The sequence below is a fragment of the Hypanus sabinus genome, chromosome 15, assembly GCF_030144855.1.
Source record: "Hypanus sabinus isolate sHypSab1 chromosome 15, sHypSab1.hap1, whole genome shotgun sequence".
Lineage (NCBI taxonomy): Eukaryota > Metazoa > Chordata > Chondrichthyes > Myliobatiformes > Dasyatidae > Hypanus > Hypanus sabinus.
In genome coordinates this window covers 125,081-144,746 of record NC_082720.1, presented here as the reverse complement: position 1 = coordinate 144,746, position 19,666 = coordinate 125,081, and the positions used below count along the sequence as shown (strand labels likewise).

Sequence of the window (19,666 nt, the reverse complement as noted above, 5' to 3'; positions counted from 1 at the left end):
TGTTCCTTTACCTGAAGTTCTCTAATCAATTCTGGTTCATCGCACAACACCCAGTCTAGAATAGCTGATCCCGAGTGGGCTCAACCATGAACTGCTCTAAAATTCCATCTTGGAGACCCCTCTTGGGATCCAGCACCAACCTAATTTTCTCAATCTATCTGCTTATTGAAATCCCCTATGACCATAACATTGTCCTTTTGACATGTATTTTTCATTGAAACTCACCAGTCTATAGTTTTCAGGATAATCCCTGGTTCCCTTCTTAAATAATGGAAGATTAATTACTCACCAGTCCTCTAGGACCTCGCCTATGGCTAGAGAGGACATGAAGATATTGGTCAAGGCCCCAGCAAACTCATCTCTTGCCTTTCTCAATAGCCTGGGGTATATCCCATCAGGCTCTGGGGATTTATCGATCTTAATGCTTTTTAAGGAACCCAACAGTACCTTCTCCTTGACCTGAAGTGCACCAGCATATTAATATGCTCAGCTATGATCTCCCTATCCTCCACATCCTTCAGGTAAATACTGATGTAACATACCTCATGAAAGCTCTCACCTACATCCTCTACATGCAATCAAACGTTCCCTCCTTTATCAGGGATTCCTCTCCCTAGTAATCCTTTTGCTCTTAAAGTATGTATAGAATGCCTTGAGATTCTCCTTAATCCTACTTGCCAATGACTTTGCTAAGGATTTTTCTAACTTGCAGTATAAAATGGCGCTGGTGAAGAACAGCGACAACTTGCTGGCAGCAAAGAAAACTGTTAACTCTTCATTCGTCACATTTCTCCTTGGAAACAACCACTGCAATCAATAGCCTATAATTCGGAGTTCAAATTTTGAACCACTTGTATGACCTTGCATTTTTACACAATGAACTGAAGTCTTGAAGGTGGAGGATGGTTGTGGTGTGGCAGGTATAGGCCAAATCAAGTGGGACCTCGGCACAAGAACAGGGAACAACATAAATTGAATTGACTTTATTTCTTATATCCTTCACATACATGAAGAGTAAAAATTTTTGTTATGTCTTCATAGGAATGTGCAATTTATAATTAATTTGTAATAAAAGGCATGTACAACAGGACAGTCAATATAGCAGAGATACAATTGTATCAGCGTGAATTAATCAGTCTGATGGCCTGGTGGAAGTTGTCCTGGTGGAAGCTGTCCTGGCTTTAATGTTGCGGTACTGCGTCCCGGATGGTAGCAGTCGGAACAGTTTGTGGATGAGTGACTCGGGTCCATAATGACCCTTTTTACACACCTGTCTCTGTAAATATCCTGAATAGTGGTAAGTTCACATCCACAGATACACTAGGCTGTCCACATACAGTCCTGTGATTGAAGGAAGTACAGTTCCCATACCTGGCAGTGATGCAGCCAGTCAGGATGCTCTCAATTGTGCCCCTGTAGAAAGTTCTTGGGATTTGGGGATTAATGCCAAACTTCTTCAATCATCTGAGGTGAAAGAGGTGCTGTTGTACTTTTTTCACCACACAGCTGTTTGTCCGATTTAAGGACTGGACCAGATTGGAAAGGTTGCTTACAGGCTAAATTGCAGCAGCAGAGCTGGGCCTGTGAGCATATCGAAGCAGCAGTGCCCAGGCCCAAGAGTGAGAACGCCCCGAGGTTTGGCCAACTTGAGTGTTGACCCAGATTGAAAAAGTCAGGGTGTTAGGGCCACAGGAGAGGGACCGATTGGTATTCAGCTCGCTGCTCCACAAGGTTTACACACCTCTGCGCTGAACTGAGGCTGTGGCCAGCAAATAACAAGCTCCTGTGTCGGCTGCAGTGATGACTATTCGTGGCTGTGGACCCTCTTTTGTGAACTTCAGTTCTGAATGTTATTTGCTTACATTTATTGTTTGCACAATTTGTTTATTTTTTTGCACAGTCTGACAGTCTTCTTAAATTGTTCTATTTGGTTTCTTTTCTTTATGGCATCTATAAGGAGACAAATCTCAAAGCTGTATATACTATACATACTTTAATAATACATATATTTCACGACCCCTCCTGGCTTTCCTAATTCCTTTCGAGTTTTTTTTATGGCTTCTTTTTAATCTTCAAGGACTTGTTTAATTCTAGCCTCTTTAAGATTTACATGATGTTCTTTTTCCTGCTTGACTAAATTCATCATCTCTTTCGACATCCAAGTTTCTCTTAGCTTGTCATCCTTGTTCTTCCTTCTGACTGGAATATACCTATCGTATACTCTGTGCAGTTGGTCTTTAACACCCTTCACGTGACAGATGTGGACATACCAATAAACAACTGTTCCCAATCAACTCTTCTAGTTCCTGCCTGATGAACCCTAATCTGCTTTGCTTCAATTTAATACCCTCCCGCAAGGTCCATACTTACCCTTATTTACAGCTATCTTAAAGCTTAAGGAGTTGTGGTCACTGTTTCCTAATTTCTCATCCACTGATAGGTCAGTCACTTGGCCAGGCTCATTACCCAACACCAGTACAGCCCCTCCTCTTGTTGACCTATTTACACATTGATTTAAGAAACCCTCCTGGATGCACGCAGTAAATTCTGTCCCATCTGAAGCTCTTGCACTATGAATATGCAACACACACAAAATGCCGGAGAAACTCAGCAGGCCAGGCAGCATCTATGAAAAGAAGTCAATGTTTCAGGCCGAAACCCTTTGGCAGAACTGGAGAAAAATGTTTAGTAGATTTATAAGGTGGCGGGAGGGGAGAGAGAGCCACCAGGTGATAGCTGAAACCTGGAGGGGGGAGGGATGGAGTAAAGAGATGGTAAGTTGACTGGTGAGGTGAGATGAGGTGAGACAGGGAAAAGGGGATGGGAAATGTGGGGGTGGGGGGGGGTGCTGGGGAGTATTACCGGAAGTTTGAGAAATTGATGTTCACGTCATCAAGTTAGAGGCTACCCAAACAAAATATAAGGTGCTGTTCCTCCAACCTAAGAGTGGCCTCATCACGATAGTGGAAGAGGTCATGGATGGACATATCGAAATGGAAATGGGAGGCCACACCGGGTGCACTGAACAGAGTTAAGTGACCCCAACAAACTCAAAGGTGAAGTGTCACCTCATCTAGAAGGACTGTTTAGGGCCCTGGATGGTAGTGAGGGAGGAGGTGAAGGGGTAGGTTTAGCACTTGCTTTGTTTGCAAGGATAAGTGCCAGGAGGGAGATCAGTGGCGAGGGATGAATGGACAAGGGAGTCACATAGGGAGCAATCGCTGGGGAAAACAGAAAGCAGGGAAGAGGGAAAGATGTGCTTGGAGGTGGGACCCATTGGAGATGACAGAAGTTCTGGAGAATTGTGTGCTGGATGCGGAGGCTGCTGGGGTGGTAGGTGAGGACAAGAGGAACCCTATCCCTGGCAGGGTGGCAGGAAGATGGGCAAGAGCAGACATGCATGAAATGGAAGAGATGTGGTTGAGGGCAGCATTGATGGTGAAAGAAAGGAAGCCACTTTATTTGAAAAAGGAAGACATCTCCTCGTTCTAGAATGAAAAGCCTCATCCTGACAGTAGATGCGGCAGAGACGGAGGAATTGAGAAAAGAGGATGGCATTTTTAGAAGCAGTAGGATAGGAGGAGATGTAATCTAGGTAGCTATGAGAGTCTGTGGGTTTGTAATAGACATCAATGGATAAGCCATCTCCAGAGAAAGAGACAGTGAGATCAAGAAAAGGAAGGGAGGTGTCAGAAATAGACCAGGTGAATTTGAGAACAGGGTGGAAGTTAGAGGCAAAGTGGATGAAGTTGATGAGTCAGCACGGGTGCAGGAAGCAGCACCAATTCAGTCGTCGATGAAGTGTAGGAAAAGTGTGGGATGATCACCAGTGTAGGCTTGGAGCATAGACTGTTCCACATAGCCGGCATGCAGGCAGGCAAAGCTGGAACCCATGCCTGTGCCCACAGCTACCCCATTTGTTTGAAGGAAGTGGGAGGGACCAAAGGAGAAATTATTGAGAACGAGAACAAGTTCTGCTAGGCAGAGGAGAGTGGTGGTAGAGAACTGGTTAGGTCTGATATCCAGAAAAAAACAGAGAGCTTTGAGGCCTTCTTGGTGGAGGACAGAGATGTATAGGGACTGAACATCAATAGAAAAAATGAGATGATGTGAGCCAGGGAACCTGAAATCCTTGAAAAGATCAAGAGTGTGTGAGGTGTCACAGATGTAGGCAGGAAAGGACTGAACTAGGGGGGATAAAACAGAGTCGAGGTATGCCAATATGAGTTCAGTGAGGCAGGAACAAGCAGAAACAATGGGTCTACCTGGATAAGTGGGTTTGTGGATCTTGGGTAGGAGATAGAAACAGAAGGTGTAATGTGCAGGAACTCTGAGGTTGGTGGCAGTGGATGGGAGATCCCTATAGTCAATAAGATTGGTCATGGTGTGGGAGACAATGGCCTGGTGTTCCTTAGTGGGACCCTGTTCGAGGGGTAAGTAAGAGGAAATGTCTGAGAGTTGGTGCTAGGCCTCGGCAAGGTAGAAATCAGTATGCCAGACTACTACAGCACCTCCCTTATCTGCGGGTTCGATGGTTAGGTTAGGATTAGTGCAGAGGGAATAGAGAGCAGAGCGTTCGAAAGGAGTGAGGTTGGAACAGGAGAGAGGAATGTTAAAGTCTAGACAGTTAATGTCCCCTCGGCAGCTGGCAATGAAAAGGTCCTGAGCAGGCAGAAGACCAGGGCAGGGTCTCTTGGAAGAGGAGGAGGGTTGGAGACAAGAGAAGGGGTCATCAGTGTGGGGTGGGGAGTTCTTGTCAAAGAAATAGGCTTGGAGACGGAGGCGGCGGGAGAAGAGCTCAGCATCATGGCGGGCACAGAGTTCATTGAGGTGTGGGCACAGGGGGACAAAGGTGAGGCCCTTACTGAGGACTGAATGTTCTGTCTCAGAAAAGGGAAGGTCAGAGTGAACAGTGAAAACCCGGCATGGATGAGAGCTGGTTCGGTGGTCTGTAGATGAGTGATCTTCCAATCCTTGCAGAACATGAGAAAGTCAAAGAACTGGCGACCAAAAGCATGGATCTGGCAGAGGATAAAGAAGCTGACAGGTCCATTACAGGTGGTGGAGAGGGAATCCCGGAATTGTGTAAGTGACTGGTTTAGGGATACCAGGTACCTCCTCATGATGGAAAGCGCGGTGCATAGAACGCGGGAGAAGCAGTCAATTGATTGTGAGTATCTGGGGTCCTCGGAGAGTCTAAACTGTGCAGCTTGAAAATGAATCTATGAAGATCCTAGATTATATTAGGCAAGTTGAAGTCCCCCCATGACAACAACCCTATTGCTATTACACCTTTCCTTTATCTGAATGCATATCTGTTCCTCGATGTCCCAGTGGCTACTGGGAAATCTGTCCTGGATTTGCCACCTTGCAGCACATGGAGTAGTCGTATTCTTAGCAGCTCTTTTTTTTAAATATACTTATATCCCACTGACAGATCCTTTTTTTTAGCTTTGATGATTTATCACTTCTACTGAAGGACTTATTACTTTTACTGAAGGATTTACGATCTAATTACAATGGCTGATAAAAGTCATTTTGGCATTGAACTGAGAATAGACAATAGACAATAGGTGCAGAAGTAGACCATTCGGCCCCTCGAGTCTGCACCGCCATTCTGAGATCATGGCTGATCATACACTATCAATACCCAGTCCCTGCCTTGTCCCCATATCCCTTGATTCCCCTATCCATCAGATATCTCTCTAGCTCCTTCTTGAAAGCATCCAGAGAATTGGCCTCCACCGTCTTCCGAGGCAGTGCATTCCACACCTCCACAACTCTCTGGGAGAAGAAGCTCTTCCTCAACTCTGTTCTAAATAACTGACCTCTTATTCTCAATCCATGCCCTCTGGTACTGGACTCTCCCAACATCTGGAACATATTTCCTGCCTCAATCCTACCAAATCCTTTAATTATCTTAAACGTTTCAATCAGATCCCCTCTCAATCTCCTCAATTCCAGCGTGTACAAGCCCAATCTCTCCAATCTCTCTGCGTAAGACAGCCCTGCCATCCCAGGAATCAACCTAGTGAATCTACGCTGCACTTCCTCAATTGCCAGGATGTCCTTCCTTAAACCTGGAGACCAAAACTGTACACAATATTCCAGGTGTACAAATGCAAAAGGACATCCTTGCTCTTGTACTCAATTCCCCTTGTAATAAAGGCCAACATTCCATTTGCCCTCTTCACTGCCTGTTGCACTTGCTCATTCACCTTCATTGACTGATGAACTAGGACTCCTAGGTCTCTTTGCATTTCTCCCTTACCTAACTCTACACCGTTCAGACAATACTCTGCCCTCTTGTTCCTGCTTCCAAAGTGGATAACTTCACATTTATTCACATTGAATGACATCTGCCAAGTATCTGCCCACTCAACCAGCCTATCCAAGTCTCCCTGTATTCTCCTAACGTCCTCTTCGCATGTCACACTGCCACCCAGTTTAGTATCGTCAGCAAACTTGCTGATATAGTTTTCAATGCCCACATCTAAATCATTGACATAAATCGTAAAGAGCTGTGGTCCCAATACAGAGCCCTGTGGTACCCCACTAGTCAACTCCAGCCAGTCCGAGTCTATCTGCCAACCAGTTTTCTATCCATGTTGAAACCCTGCCCCCAAAGCCATGAGCTCTGATTTTACTCACCAATTTCCTATGTGGCACCTTATCGAATGCCTTCTGAAAATCTAGGTACACAACATCCACTGGCTTACCCTCGTCTAACATCCTTGTTACACCCTCAAAAAACTCCAACAGATTAGTCAACCATGATTTGCCCTTGCATGATTTGCCCATGCTGGCTCGGCCTAATCCTATTACTGCCATCAAGATGTGCCACTATTTCGTCCTTAATAATGGACTCAAGCATCTTCCCCACGACTGACGTTAGGCTAACAGGGCGATAGTTCTCCGTTTTCTCCTTCCCTCCCTTCTTGAAAAGTGGGACAACATTAGCCACTCTCCAATCTTCAGGAACTGATCCTGAATCTAAGGAACATTGGAAAATGATTACCAATGCATCAGCAATTTCCTGAGCCACCTCTTTAAGAACCCTCGGATGCAGACCATCTGGACCCGGGGATTTACTAGCCTTCAGTCCTACCAGTCTACTCATCACAGTTTCTTTCCTAATGTCAATCTGTCTCAATTCCTCTGATATCTTATGACCCTGGCCCATCCATACATCTGGGAGATTGCTTGTGTCCTCCCTGGTGAAGACAGATCTAAAGTATGCATTAAATTCTGTTGCCATTTCCCTGTTTCCCATAACTATTTCTCCCAATTCATTCTTCAAGGGGCCAACATTGTTCTTAACTATCTTCTTTCTCTTCACATAGCTAAAAAAGCTTTTGCTATCCCCTTTTATATTCCTGGCTAGACTGAGCTCATACCTGATTTTTTCTCTCCGTATTGCTTTTTTAGTTAAGATCTGCTGTTCCTTAAAACTTTCCCAATCATCTGTATTCCCACTCATCTTAGCCCTGTCATACTTCTTTTTCTTTAATGCTATACAATCTCTGATTTCCTTTGTCAACCACTGTGGCCCCTTCCCCCTCTTTGAATCCTTCCTTCTCATTGGAATGAACTGCTTTTGCATCTTTTGTATTATCCCCAAGAATATCTGCCACTGCTGATCCACTGTCTTTCCTGCCAGGGCATCCGCCCATTTAACTTTGGCCAGCTCTTCCATCATGGCTCCATAGTCTCCTTTATTTAATTGCAACACTGACACCCCTGATCTGCCCTTATCCCTCTCAAATTGTAGATAAAAACTTATGTTATGATCACTACTTCCTAATGGCTCCTTTACTTCAAGATCACATCAATTCCTGTTCATTACACATCACCAAGTCCAAAATAGCCTCGTTCCTGGTTGGCTCAAGCACAAGCTGTTCCAAAAATACATCCCTTAGACACTCCACGAACTCCCTATCCTGGGGTCCAGCACCTACCTGATTCTCCCACTTCACCTGCATGTTGAAATCTCCCATAACGACTGCATTACCTTTAGCACATGCCAATGTTAACTCCCTAATCAACTTGTACCCAATATCCACGCTACTGTTTGGGGGCCTGTACACAACACCCATTAGGGTCTTTTTACCCTTACTGTTCCTCAGCTCAACCCACACAGACTCTACTTCCCCTGTTCCCAAGTCAACTCTTGCTAAGCACTGAATCTCATTCCTCACCAACAGGGCCACCCCACCCCCTCTTCCCATATTTCTGTCTCTACGATAGTACGTATACCCTGGTACACTCAATTCCCAGACCTGATCCCCTTGCAGCCATGTCTCCGTTATCCCAACAATATCGTAGTTCCCCATTTTCATCTGAGCTTCAAGCTCATCTGTCTTATTTCTGACACTACGCGCATTCAAGTATAGAATTCTTAGCCCATTCCTCCTCTCTTTGCTTAAAACACTGTCTATTGTACCTAACCCAGCTCCTTGAACTTCCAGCGGGCTAATTGCACCTTGAATTTTGATGACCTTCTCAAGATCACCCAAACCTTCTACACATTTAACCCCATGCTCCTTCTGACCAACCCTCTGGATCTGGATCCCTGCCCCCTGCACATCTTGTTTAAACCCCCCCGAGCAGCACTGGCAAACATTCCTGCAAGAATGTTAGTACCCCTCCGGTTCAGATGTAGACTGTCCCTTCAAAACAGATCACAATGTCCCTGGAACAAAGACCAATTATCCAAAAACCTGAACCCTTCCTTCCTGCACCATGCTCTCAGCCTCGTATTAATGTGCATAATCATTCTATTCTTCGCCTCACTCGAACGTGGCACAGGTAGCAATCCCGAGATTGTCACCCTGGAGGTCCTGCCTTTCAGCTTCACTCCTAACTCCCTGAACTCTCTAAGCAGGACCCCCTCACTCACCTTACCTACATCGTTGGTCCCTACATGGACCACTACATCTGGGTTCATGCCCTCGTTCTCAAGAATAGCCTGCACCTGATCTGAGATGTCCCGGACCCTGGCACCAGGGAGGCAACATACCATCCGAGACTCCCGATCTGCCCCCCTGACTATAGAATCCCCTAAAACTATCGCTCTCTTCTCTTCCCTCCTCCCCTTTCTAGTTGAGGGTTCAACCTCTGTGCCAGAGGCAGGACCACTACAACTCATTCCTGGTAGGTCATCCCCATCAACAGTATCCAGTACGGTATACTTATTGTTAATGGGAATGGCCGCAGGGGTGCTCTGCTCTCTCTGCCTGCTCCCCCTGCCTCTCTGGACCGTCACCCATCTGCCTACTTCTTGGTTTTTTGGTGTGACTACCTCCTGATAACTCCTATCTATCTCTGCCTCTGCCTCCCGAATGATCCGTAGTTCATCCAGCTCCCGCTCCAACTCCCTAACTCGGGCTGATAGGAGCTGCAGCTGGACGCACCTTTTGCAGGTGTGGTCATCAGGGACAACTGTGTTGACCCTGACTTCCCACATACTGCATTCGGAGCACACCACTGCTCTGACTGTCTCCCCCATACCTGAACTGAATTAATAGAATAAGTCTAAAAAGCACCTAGCGACCTTACCTTCTTCCCCTCAGCGAGCAATCACACAGGCTTACCGAAGTCCCCTTACGCCAAAGCCCACTTAGCCAAAGCCCAGGACTCTGCTTCCACGGACTCCGCTGCCCACTCTGAAAAGAAGTCCTGCCTTTTAAAGTGCGCGCTCGACGCTGACGTCACTCGGCCTGCGCAGTTCCCCCTCCTCCACAGGTAATGACCAGGTAGGCTTAAATCCTACCTACAACAGTCGAATTCTCTGAGCTCCCAGCTGAATCACAAGCTATAACTTGCTCCCGATTCAAGACTTTCCCCAAAATGAAACAAACTAAAAAGGCGGAGAAACCTGTTACTTCAGCAGAAATATTTTCTTCAATAAAAGACATGGTTGGAATTCGGTTCGCTTAATATGAAAATTGATAAGCTGACTGGCTCAAACCGGAAGCTTGAAAAAGCTACCTCTATGGTTCAAGATTCTCTGAAAAATCTGGACTGTCAACTTCAAACACTTCAGCAGACTACAACCCAAATTGAGAAGGAGCATGATCAATTCACGCAAACTATTAAAGATCAAGGAATGAAGATATCTTCAATGGAAAAGAAAATCTATGTAATTACCTCGGAACTATCTAAAACGAAGAAAAAAATTGGTTGATTTAGATAGGGCGTTGGAGGAATTTGCGTATTTTAGGACTGGCTGAAAATACAGAAACTGGCAATCTGTTAAAATTTTTCTCAGGTATGTTGTACTCACTTTTTAGTGAGACCCTTGAAGCCAACCCTTTAATTGACAGAGTCCATAGAATTCCATTTTCTCAGCGTTCACCTGAATTACATCCTCGACCAATTGTGCTTTCTCTGGATTATTATACAACCAAGGAAGCCATACTTCGAGAAGCCAGAAAAAAACAAAACTTAATCTTTAATTCAACAAAGATTCGTATAGTAGAAGACTATCCTCCTGAAATCTTTGCCAGAAGAAGGAAATACCGAGAAGTCATGAGTGAAATGTATAAATTAGACTTATAACCCTTCCTTCGTAACCTAGCAAGGTTGATAATCCATCCTGGAAAGTCTCAGTCATTGAGAATTTACTCTCCCCAGGAGGGATGGCAGTACATTAAAAATCTTAAAGTCAAGCCTACTGAATAAAATCTTAAAGTTAACCCGATTACTTAATAGGTAATTCTGAAGTATTTTGTTGTATGAGATGTTTATGGATCTTCAGAGTTAAGTCTATTCTATACTTTTTTAAGTCTCTGGTATGGGACTTGGCTGACTAAACTTTTTTTTTAAACTTATTAGTGCTTAGTATATACATAACTATTTTGTAGGGAATTCCTATAGTATTATACTCTATTGGTCCGCACAGGACCTGTCGTGTATTAATCTTATTTCTTTTACTTGTTTTAATACTAACATGGTTTCAGGTTTCTTATATATATACTCATTCATTCTTTTTTTTTGAGAGGAAGAATTCTGTCTGTAATATTATTTGCTCGGATTTATTCTTTTTTGAATATGTGATTAAGATACTTTAGATGATTTTAAAATGGCCGTTGCCAATTATGTTTGTTATTACTGTTAGACATATACATGGTAGTAGTTGAACTTTCTTTGTGCTTTTTATTATGGCTATTCTACGAGGGATTTTTGCTTTAATTGAATACATAGCTGCAAAGTGGAGGACAGGGTCAAGGGTTATTAGTTTAGCTTGTGACCAACTAATGGTCGCTGATTTCTTATCTTTTGGGAGGGGGAGGGGACTATTAGAGTAGGTTTTTTTCTTGATTGGGCAGTTCTTTTGATGGATTTTTTTCTCGTAAATGCGTCACTCCTTCTGGCTGTACCTGCACCTTTTGGTTCAATCTGTGCTTGTGTAACATTTCTTTTATATAATATTAAATTCAATTCTAAACATGGATGTTAATAAAATTATATAATATCTTGGAACTGGAATGGTGTTAATCACCCCATTAAGCGTAAAAAGATTTTTAAGAAATTAAAAACACAACGCAGATATTATTTTTGCGCAAGAAAATCATATACGGAAACAGGATGAGGACAGGTTTTTCTGATTTTGCAAAGGACCTCTGTAGCACTCACTGTCTGATTGTAAGACTAGAGGCGTTTCTATACTTCTTAGCCCCAAAATCCCTTTTGTACATTTTAATACCATTACTGATTCGATTGGAAGATATTTGTTACTGGTTTATTATGCGAGCAAAAGGTAGCTCTGGTATGTGTATACGCACCTAATGCAGATAATCCTGATTTTATTAAGAAACTTGTTTCTGAGCTACCGAATTTGAATGAATATAAGTTGATCATGGGTGGTGACTTCAATTGTTGTTTAAATCCAGCGATTGACAGGTCATCAACCAATCCGTCACTTCCAATAAAGCGGCAGCCTGTATTAATTCTTTTTTATTAGAATATGGCCTGGTCGATATCTGGAGATATAAACACCCCAATGATAAAGATTTCTTTTTCTCACACATTCATCATAAGTATTCTCGAATTGATTATTTTTTTTTAGATACACATTTGCTATACTCCATTGTTGAGTGTGCGTATGACATCATTGCGCTTTCAGATCACGCGCCTTTTAAAGTTAACTCTGAAGCTTTCGGATAACTTTTTGAAAATGTTACAGTGGAGATTGAATCCCGTATTGTTACATGATTCAGCTTTTGTTAGTTTCATTAAGGAGCAAATTTCTATATTTTTTGAATTTAATGCAACTGAAGGAATGTCAAACCTGGTTATATGGGACAGGTTGAAATCGTTTCTTAGGGGACAGATAATCTCATATTCAGCATCTTTGAGAAAGAAAACTAAAGCGGAATTGTCAATGCTTATTAATAAAATTAAAGAGCTAGATAAAGATTATTCAGTTAAACCTACTGAGGACCCCTATAAAGAAAGGGTCAAACTTCAATCACAGTATGATTTGCTTCTGACCTTTCCCATAGAACAGCAAATTTATTAAATCCAAAAGTTCATTTTATATACATGGGGAAAAATCTGCTAAGCTTTTGGCAGGTCAGTTAAAGGCTGGGATGGTCAGAAGACAGATTTTAAAAATTCATAGACCAGATAGAATTGAAACTTTAGATCCTTATGAAATTAATAAGATATTTATAGACTTCTATTCTAATCTTTATAAATCTGAACCCTCTGATAATACTATTATTATGAATAGATTTTTTCAAAGATTAAATATACCTCAAATTTCAACTCAAGATGTTGATATATTAGATGCACCTATTAAACAAGAGGAGATAGCCAAGGCTATACCCTCTATGCAATTAGGGAAAGCTCCGGGACCTGATGGTTATGCGGTAGAATTTTACAAGACTTTTCATGAAATGTTTATACCACATCTTCATCAAACATTTACCGATTCTATATCTTCCAGGAACCTCCCAAAAACTTTTTATGAGGCATTAATTTCATTGGTTCTTAAAAAAGGAAAAGACCCACTGGCATGTGCATCTTATAGACCCATTTCTTTATTGAATGTAGATTTTAAAATTCTCTCCAAGATTCTTGCTAATAGACTTGAGAATATATTACCTAATGTTATCTCAATGATCAAACAGGATTTATTAAAAATAGGTACTCACATTTTAATATTCGGAGATTGTTAAATATCATTTATTCCCCCTCAGTTAAAGAATCTCAATGTACTGTATCTCTGGATGCAGAGAAAGCCTTTGATAGGGTGGAGTGGCCTTATTTATTTCAGGTTTTTGAAGAGGTTTAATTTTGGTCCGGGATTTATTTCCTGGATTAAATTGATTTACCATACCCCGGTGGCTGTGGTTTTAAGTAATAATCAAAAATCTCCTTATTTTAGATCATATAGAGGAACCCATCAGGGATGTCCTCTTAGTCCTTTATTATTTAATTTGGTTTTAGAACCACTTGCTATTGCCCTTAGGGATTCTAATTCCGTGCAGGGTATTAAGAGAGGGGATAAATTACATAAGGTTTCATTGTATGCGGATGATTTATTAGTTTACATTTCAAACCCTAGGAAATCTATTCCTTTTATGCTATTTATATTTACAGAAATTAGTATTTTCTCTGGATATAAACTTAATTTACATAAAAGTGAATTATTTCCTATTAATAATTATTCTGATTATTATGATCAAATACCTTTTAATATTGCTAAAAATTATTTCACCTACCAGTATCAAAATTACTAAAAATTTTAAACACCTATACAAGTATAATTTTTCCCCTCTAATTGAATATACTCAACGAGCGCTTTCTAAATGGTCACTTATGTCGATGTCATTGATAGGTCGAATTAAATCTATAAAAATGGTTATTTTACCGAAATGTTTATATATATTTCAAGCGGTTCCCTCTTTTGTTCCAAAAACATTTTTTGATAAAATAGATTCTATGACTTGTCTTAAGTTTGGAATAACAAAAGCTCTAGAGTGAATAAACTTTTATTGCAAAACTCAAAAAAAGATGGAGGACTGGCCCTACCAAATTTTAGATTTTATTCGTGGGCAATCAATATTCATTATATTACTTTTTGGATTTATAATACAGATAACCAGGATCACCCTCCATGGTTACGTTTGGAGGAAAATTCGGTAACGGGGTTTTCTTTAGCTTCTTTATTAGGAAGAATAAATATTTTTAATATTTATAATATATAATATAATAAATATCTTCCTTTTTCGTTCTCCAGAATAGGTAGACAAACTTTAAACCCTATCATTAAAAATACTTTAAAAATCTGGTTTCAGTTTCGTAGATTTTATGAATTAAATAATTTTTTTACTTTCTAGTAATATATATTCTAAATTTTTTTAAACCATCAATTCTGGGTAAGGCTTTTTTAATATGGAAAACTAAGGGAATAAGAACTTTTTTAGATTTGTTCTTACAGGATTGTTTAATGTCTTTTTCCCAGTTAATGGATAAATATGATATTATAGCGATGTGCTACACACAGCGCTGAAATAACGACATGTCGTTTCAAGACTAGTTTATTCAAACTTAGCAGCGCTGGCATTTAAATCCCTAGCGCCCGCCCTCTCTGGGCGGAAATGACGTCAGAGGTGCATAACCAAAGTCTCCCCCCATGCGCTGGCTATTTGTGAGCCAGTTCGCCTGCGCAGAAAGTGGCTCGCCACAATATCTCTAACACTTTTTTTTTTTTTTGGTATTTACAGGTTAGGAATTCTTTATGTGATTTTTTACCAAATTATCCCTTGGCCTATTCTTCAAATTTGGCCTATGTTATTTTTCAGCTTAAACCATTTCAAAAATGATTAATAGCTATCATTTATAAACAGTTAATGAATGCTCGCATGTCGCCTAATGATAAGGTTCAACGCTCTTGGGAAACAGAACTTCAACATTCACTTTCAGACGATCAATGCAGTAAAATTTATTATCTAGTTAATAATTCATCTATCTGTGCACACCATTCCTTAATTCAGTTGAAGATAGTACATAGTCGCATTAGGGTTAGGGTTACGTATGTCTAAAGATAAATTGGCACATGTATTTCCTAATATAAGCCCTATTTGTGACAGATGTAATGTAGAGGTGGCTACTCTAACTCATATGTTTTGGTCCTGCGTAAGTTTAAATAATCTTTGGAGAGATGTATTTAGAACACTATCTAAAGTTATAGATCTGGATATTCAACCCAATTCACTTACGGCAATTTTTGGGATTATCCCAGAGGAAGTAGGTAGAGTATCTGCTTCCGCTCAACATGTGATAGCCTTTTCAACTTTACTAGCTAGGAGAGCTATCTTGTTATACTGGAAAGAATCTAATCCGCCTACTGTTTTCTATTGGCTCTCCTCCATTATCTCATGTTTAAGCTTGGAGAAAATTAGAGGCCGGATCTTTGATACAGCTTTTAATTTTGAGCAAGTTTGGCGACCCTTTATTCAATATTTTCATATGATTTAATTTATTTTTATTTATTCTGTTTGGGGGAAATCCTTATCCGTGAAGGTTCGGAGGTGGCTAGAAGGATGGTTTTTCTTTTTCCTTTTAGTTTTAATTTTTCCCTCAAATGGACTGCCCAATCTTTCTTTTCTTTTTTTTCTCTTTCTTTTGCTCTTATTTAGTTTAGCGGGTTTTTTTCCCTTAAAAAAATAACATTTTCCAATTTTTTTTTAACAATCTGTTAAGAGGAGTTGTGGCTTTTTTTTTGATTATACTGTATATATAACAGCGTAACATTATACCTATTTGATTTTGACAATATATACTTTTCTTTATTGCTGTTTATATGTCCTTTGCATTATTTGTTTGCTGAAGTTCTCCTCTGATTTGTATTTTTTTTTACTGGAAATCAATAAAAAGATTGAAAAATGAAATGGGAATCTGTCCTGATTGGTTAGTTTAAAAGCTTCAGCTGTTCTTCCCATTGGTTAGTTGCCTGGTGTCCAGTTTCAAATATTCTTACTAAAAAACAGCATGTGGAAGGGGCATGTTCTCTCTTCCTTTGTTTAAGGCAAGGCACATAAACATTGAGAAGGTAAGCTTTGCACATGCTTTTAACTAAGTACTGTATGTTTGTTGAATATTCAGCTTTGTAGTGTCTGTAACTTGGGGAATATGAATGTTTCATCCAATTTTTACTGTTTTTAAATAAATGATTAATATATTTATTTGCAGTCAGTGTTTTCTGTCTCGCTCTCCAGGCCCACAAACCTGATTCAACATTACATTTTGGCACTGCTGCAAGCAGTGTCTGGCTATTTGAGCAGAAATGCATTTCTTTAAAAGATTATTTAAAAGAGTGGACCCTACATATGAGAGATGCAGAGTACTAGTTGAACAGATTAACAGTGAGGATTCTGCAAGCCATGCTAACCTGCTGATGGGCTATAGAATGCCAGTAGATTCGTCAGACCAGTTAGATTGCGCCAGGGTTGATATGGGACACCACATTGTTTCCATACTTGAATCACTGTGTTTTCTCAGGAGAAAGTATAACTGGCGGGATGCTTTCTGGCTGTTTGAAGCAATTGTAAGGCATCAGTATAAAATGATAAGATCTCCTAAGAATGAGGTCGAGGACTTCAGTCAGCGCTATTACTCTGAGAGAATCATTATTGATGACTCAGAGTAGGGCTGCAATGTTGGAGGATAAGAATACAGAGAGAGCTTGCCCAGCTGCTTGGCAGCCTGACCCAGTTAAGGTTTGAGTCATAATGAAGCGGGGCGATGATTCTACTGTGGGGCTAGGGGATGAGGATGACTAGCTGGATAATGAAAATGAGGGACAGAAGATAGTGTAGACCTTTGGTTTAATCCTCAAAATGATCACACTTCCCCTTATGATCATACATTCCCATACCTATCATGGGGGCATCGGCCCACGGCTTCTTCCTCTCATGAGGGAGAGGAGGAGGCAGCTCAGGAATGTGTAGGGGATGGTACAACTGGGCACTTCGAGACAACAAAAAAATCAGAGAATGCTTCGCTAAAGAATTAGCAAGCTTAAGGGTTAGGTACAGACAGAAGTCTGGGGAGTGTTTGGCCACGTAGTTATTGAGGATATAGGATGAGATGGGTACCGGAGTCTATCAAACAGACAGATGGGTGCTTTAGAGAATCTATTGTCCCAACACGTGATCAATAATGCCCTGAGAAAGCTGCTTGCTTTCCCTGAGAAGAATGCATCACTGTGGGTTCAAGTAACAGCAGCAAGTAAACTTAGGTATCCCACTCTTACTGAATGGAATTTAAAACCACATGCGGAATACAGCACAGTAGAGGGGGGAGCTAGAGTTCTACACCAGTGGGCTCTTATCACAGAATTATACAGTGATAGTGCTAAATGCCAGAGAATGTGTAATTAACTTCTGGAAAGATAGGACATGTGGTTATGGTGGCTTCTCCAATAAAATGAATATCCCTGTCTTTAATAGCACCAGCCATTGGTCATGCTACAAGTACAGTGATTCAATTATTACAAGATTTAGAGTATGTAGAAAAGGATGCGCATAGCCAGGTAAGGATGTTGGGGAGTGGGTGATTCCATATGTCCCATAACAAAATGTTTTTAATGTTGCTCAAAGCTAGGGCTCCAGAGGAGCATATAAATGGAGTTCCCAATCCCAATCCGCGTGTTGAAGGAGCTGTCTGCACAAGTGGTGCATGTGAGCTTGATTTCAATGTTTAGAGAAGTTTGGGCACATACATGAATGGTAGCGGTATGGAGGGCTCTGGTCCCAGTGCAGGTCGGTGGGAGTAGCCATGGACTAGAGGCATGGGCTGAAGGGCCACCTGTACTGTTACTGTGCTGTACTTTTCAATGACTCTATGACCAAGAGAACCCGAGTAAAGAATTTTCACATACAGGATGGTATATATGCAGAATGAGCTGACAGAGGATGTGGAAGAGCAGACATAGTTACAATATTTGAAAGATATTTGGACAGGTACATGGCTAAGAAATTCTAAGATGGGACTAGCTCAGGCATGCACGAATCACACTGAAGGATCTATTTCCATGCTGTATAACTCTATGATATGGTTGTAGTGAAGGCAGGGCTGAAACTGGAGAAGCACAACTGAAAAGATAGCAAACTGCTACTGAGAAGTCCTCTTGCCAAACTCACCTGTGCTGAATCACTAACAGATCTTCGAGGAGTTTCGCTCACTGGATTCATTTCTTCAGATGAGCTCTGCTGAGTTTCTGCAGTAAAAATAAACATTTCTGTTACTTTTTTAGAGTCTTCATTACTTACCCCAAGATAACACGCCAAGTCACACTGGAGCAATAGAAATGACACAAGAAGCACTCAATACATTGACCCAGTAAACCCTTGGGATTTTTCACATGCCCTTCCTTTTGCACTACCCCATTCCATTCATCCCAGGCAGGAACCATGTAAATTGTGTTATTTTCAAGATTGAGATCACAAATTCAATAAAAAGTGAGCTCAGGTCACATGAAAACGGTGGTGAAAGGAATGGTGTAATCTTTTAGTTCAACTGGCTCTCAGCAAAACCTAAGCTTTGATCAAAAAATTTCCTCAAATTATGAAGAAAGATTATCAGGAGTCACAGAACCCAGGTTAATGGTGTGAAAGGGTCAAGTGGCTCAGGATGCTGCTCGACTGCAGTCCCACAGTCAGCTGAATCCAAATGTGTTTTCAGTTCACTAATCTAATGCCTAGCTATAATTCAGAATCAGAATCAGTTTTATTATCACTGGCATGTAATATGAAATTTGTTAACTTAGCAGCAGCAGTTCAATGCAATACATAATATAGAAGAAAGAAAAATAATAATAAATAAGTAAATACATTACAGCATACATTTACTGAAATAAGGCAAAAACAGAAATAATATATGGTAAAAAAGTGAGGCAGTGTTCACTGGTTCAATGTCCATTCAGGACGAAGTTGTTCCTAAATCACTGTGTGTGCCTTCAGGTTTCTAGATATCCTACCTGAAGGTAAAAGGAAAGGTACATCACATCCGGAATTTCTCCGGTTAATGGATTACTTCCTCCCACGCCACTCTGACGTAGTGGGAAATTGCGTATGAGGCAAGTTACAGCAGTGATTTGCCATTGCCTTCTGCTAGGTGAGTTGTTTTTTTCAAAGAGATCACCAGCTCTTAATCCAGCATGGATGAAAAGCAAGCAGGGGAGCCGGCTGGATTCAAACTCAGGGCCTCCCGCCCCGCAGTCCAGTGCTGATGCCGCTACAGAAAAGGGCATGCCCTAGGTGCTGGGGGTCCTTAATAATGGATGCTGCCTTTCTGAGACACCACTCCTTGAAGACGTCCTGAATACTTTGTAGGCCAGTACCCAAGATGAAACCGACTAAATTAATTTACGACTTTCTGCAGCTTCTTTCAGTCCTGTGCAGTAGCCCCCCCACCCCCGCCCCATACCAGACAGTGATGCGGCCTGTCAGAATGCTCTCCACGGTATAGAACTTTTTGAGTGTTTTTGTTAACATACCAAATCTCTTCAAACTCCTAATGAAGTATAGTCACTGTCTTGCCTTCTTTATAGCTGCATTGATATGTTGGGACCAGTTTAGGTCCCCAGAGATCTTGACACCAGGAACTTGGAACTGCTCACTCTCCACTTCTGATCCTTCTATGAGGATTGGTA

General features: G+C 41.3%; 1 protein-coding gene across 6 annotated transcripts in view; it reads right to left on the bottom strand.

Moving 5' to 3' along the window:
• Nucleotides 1-19,666, bottom strand: part of uimc1 (ubiquitin interaction motif containing 1) — a 99,618-nt gene that overhangs the window by 45,589 nt on the left and 34,363 nt on the right. For all 6 annotated transcript variants that reach the window (XM_059989957.1, XM_059989958.1, XM_059989955.1 and 3 more), the window contains exon 4: nt 18,156-18,232. In XM_059989957.1, coding sequence (XP_059845940.1) covers nt 18,156-18,232 — 77 coding nt within the window. The remainder of the gene's footprint in view (nt 1-18,155; nt 18,233-19,666) is intronic.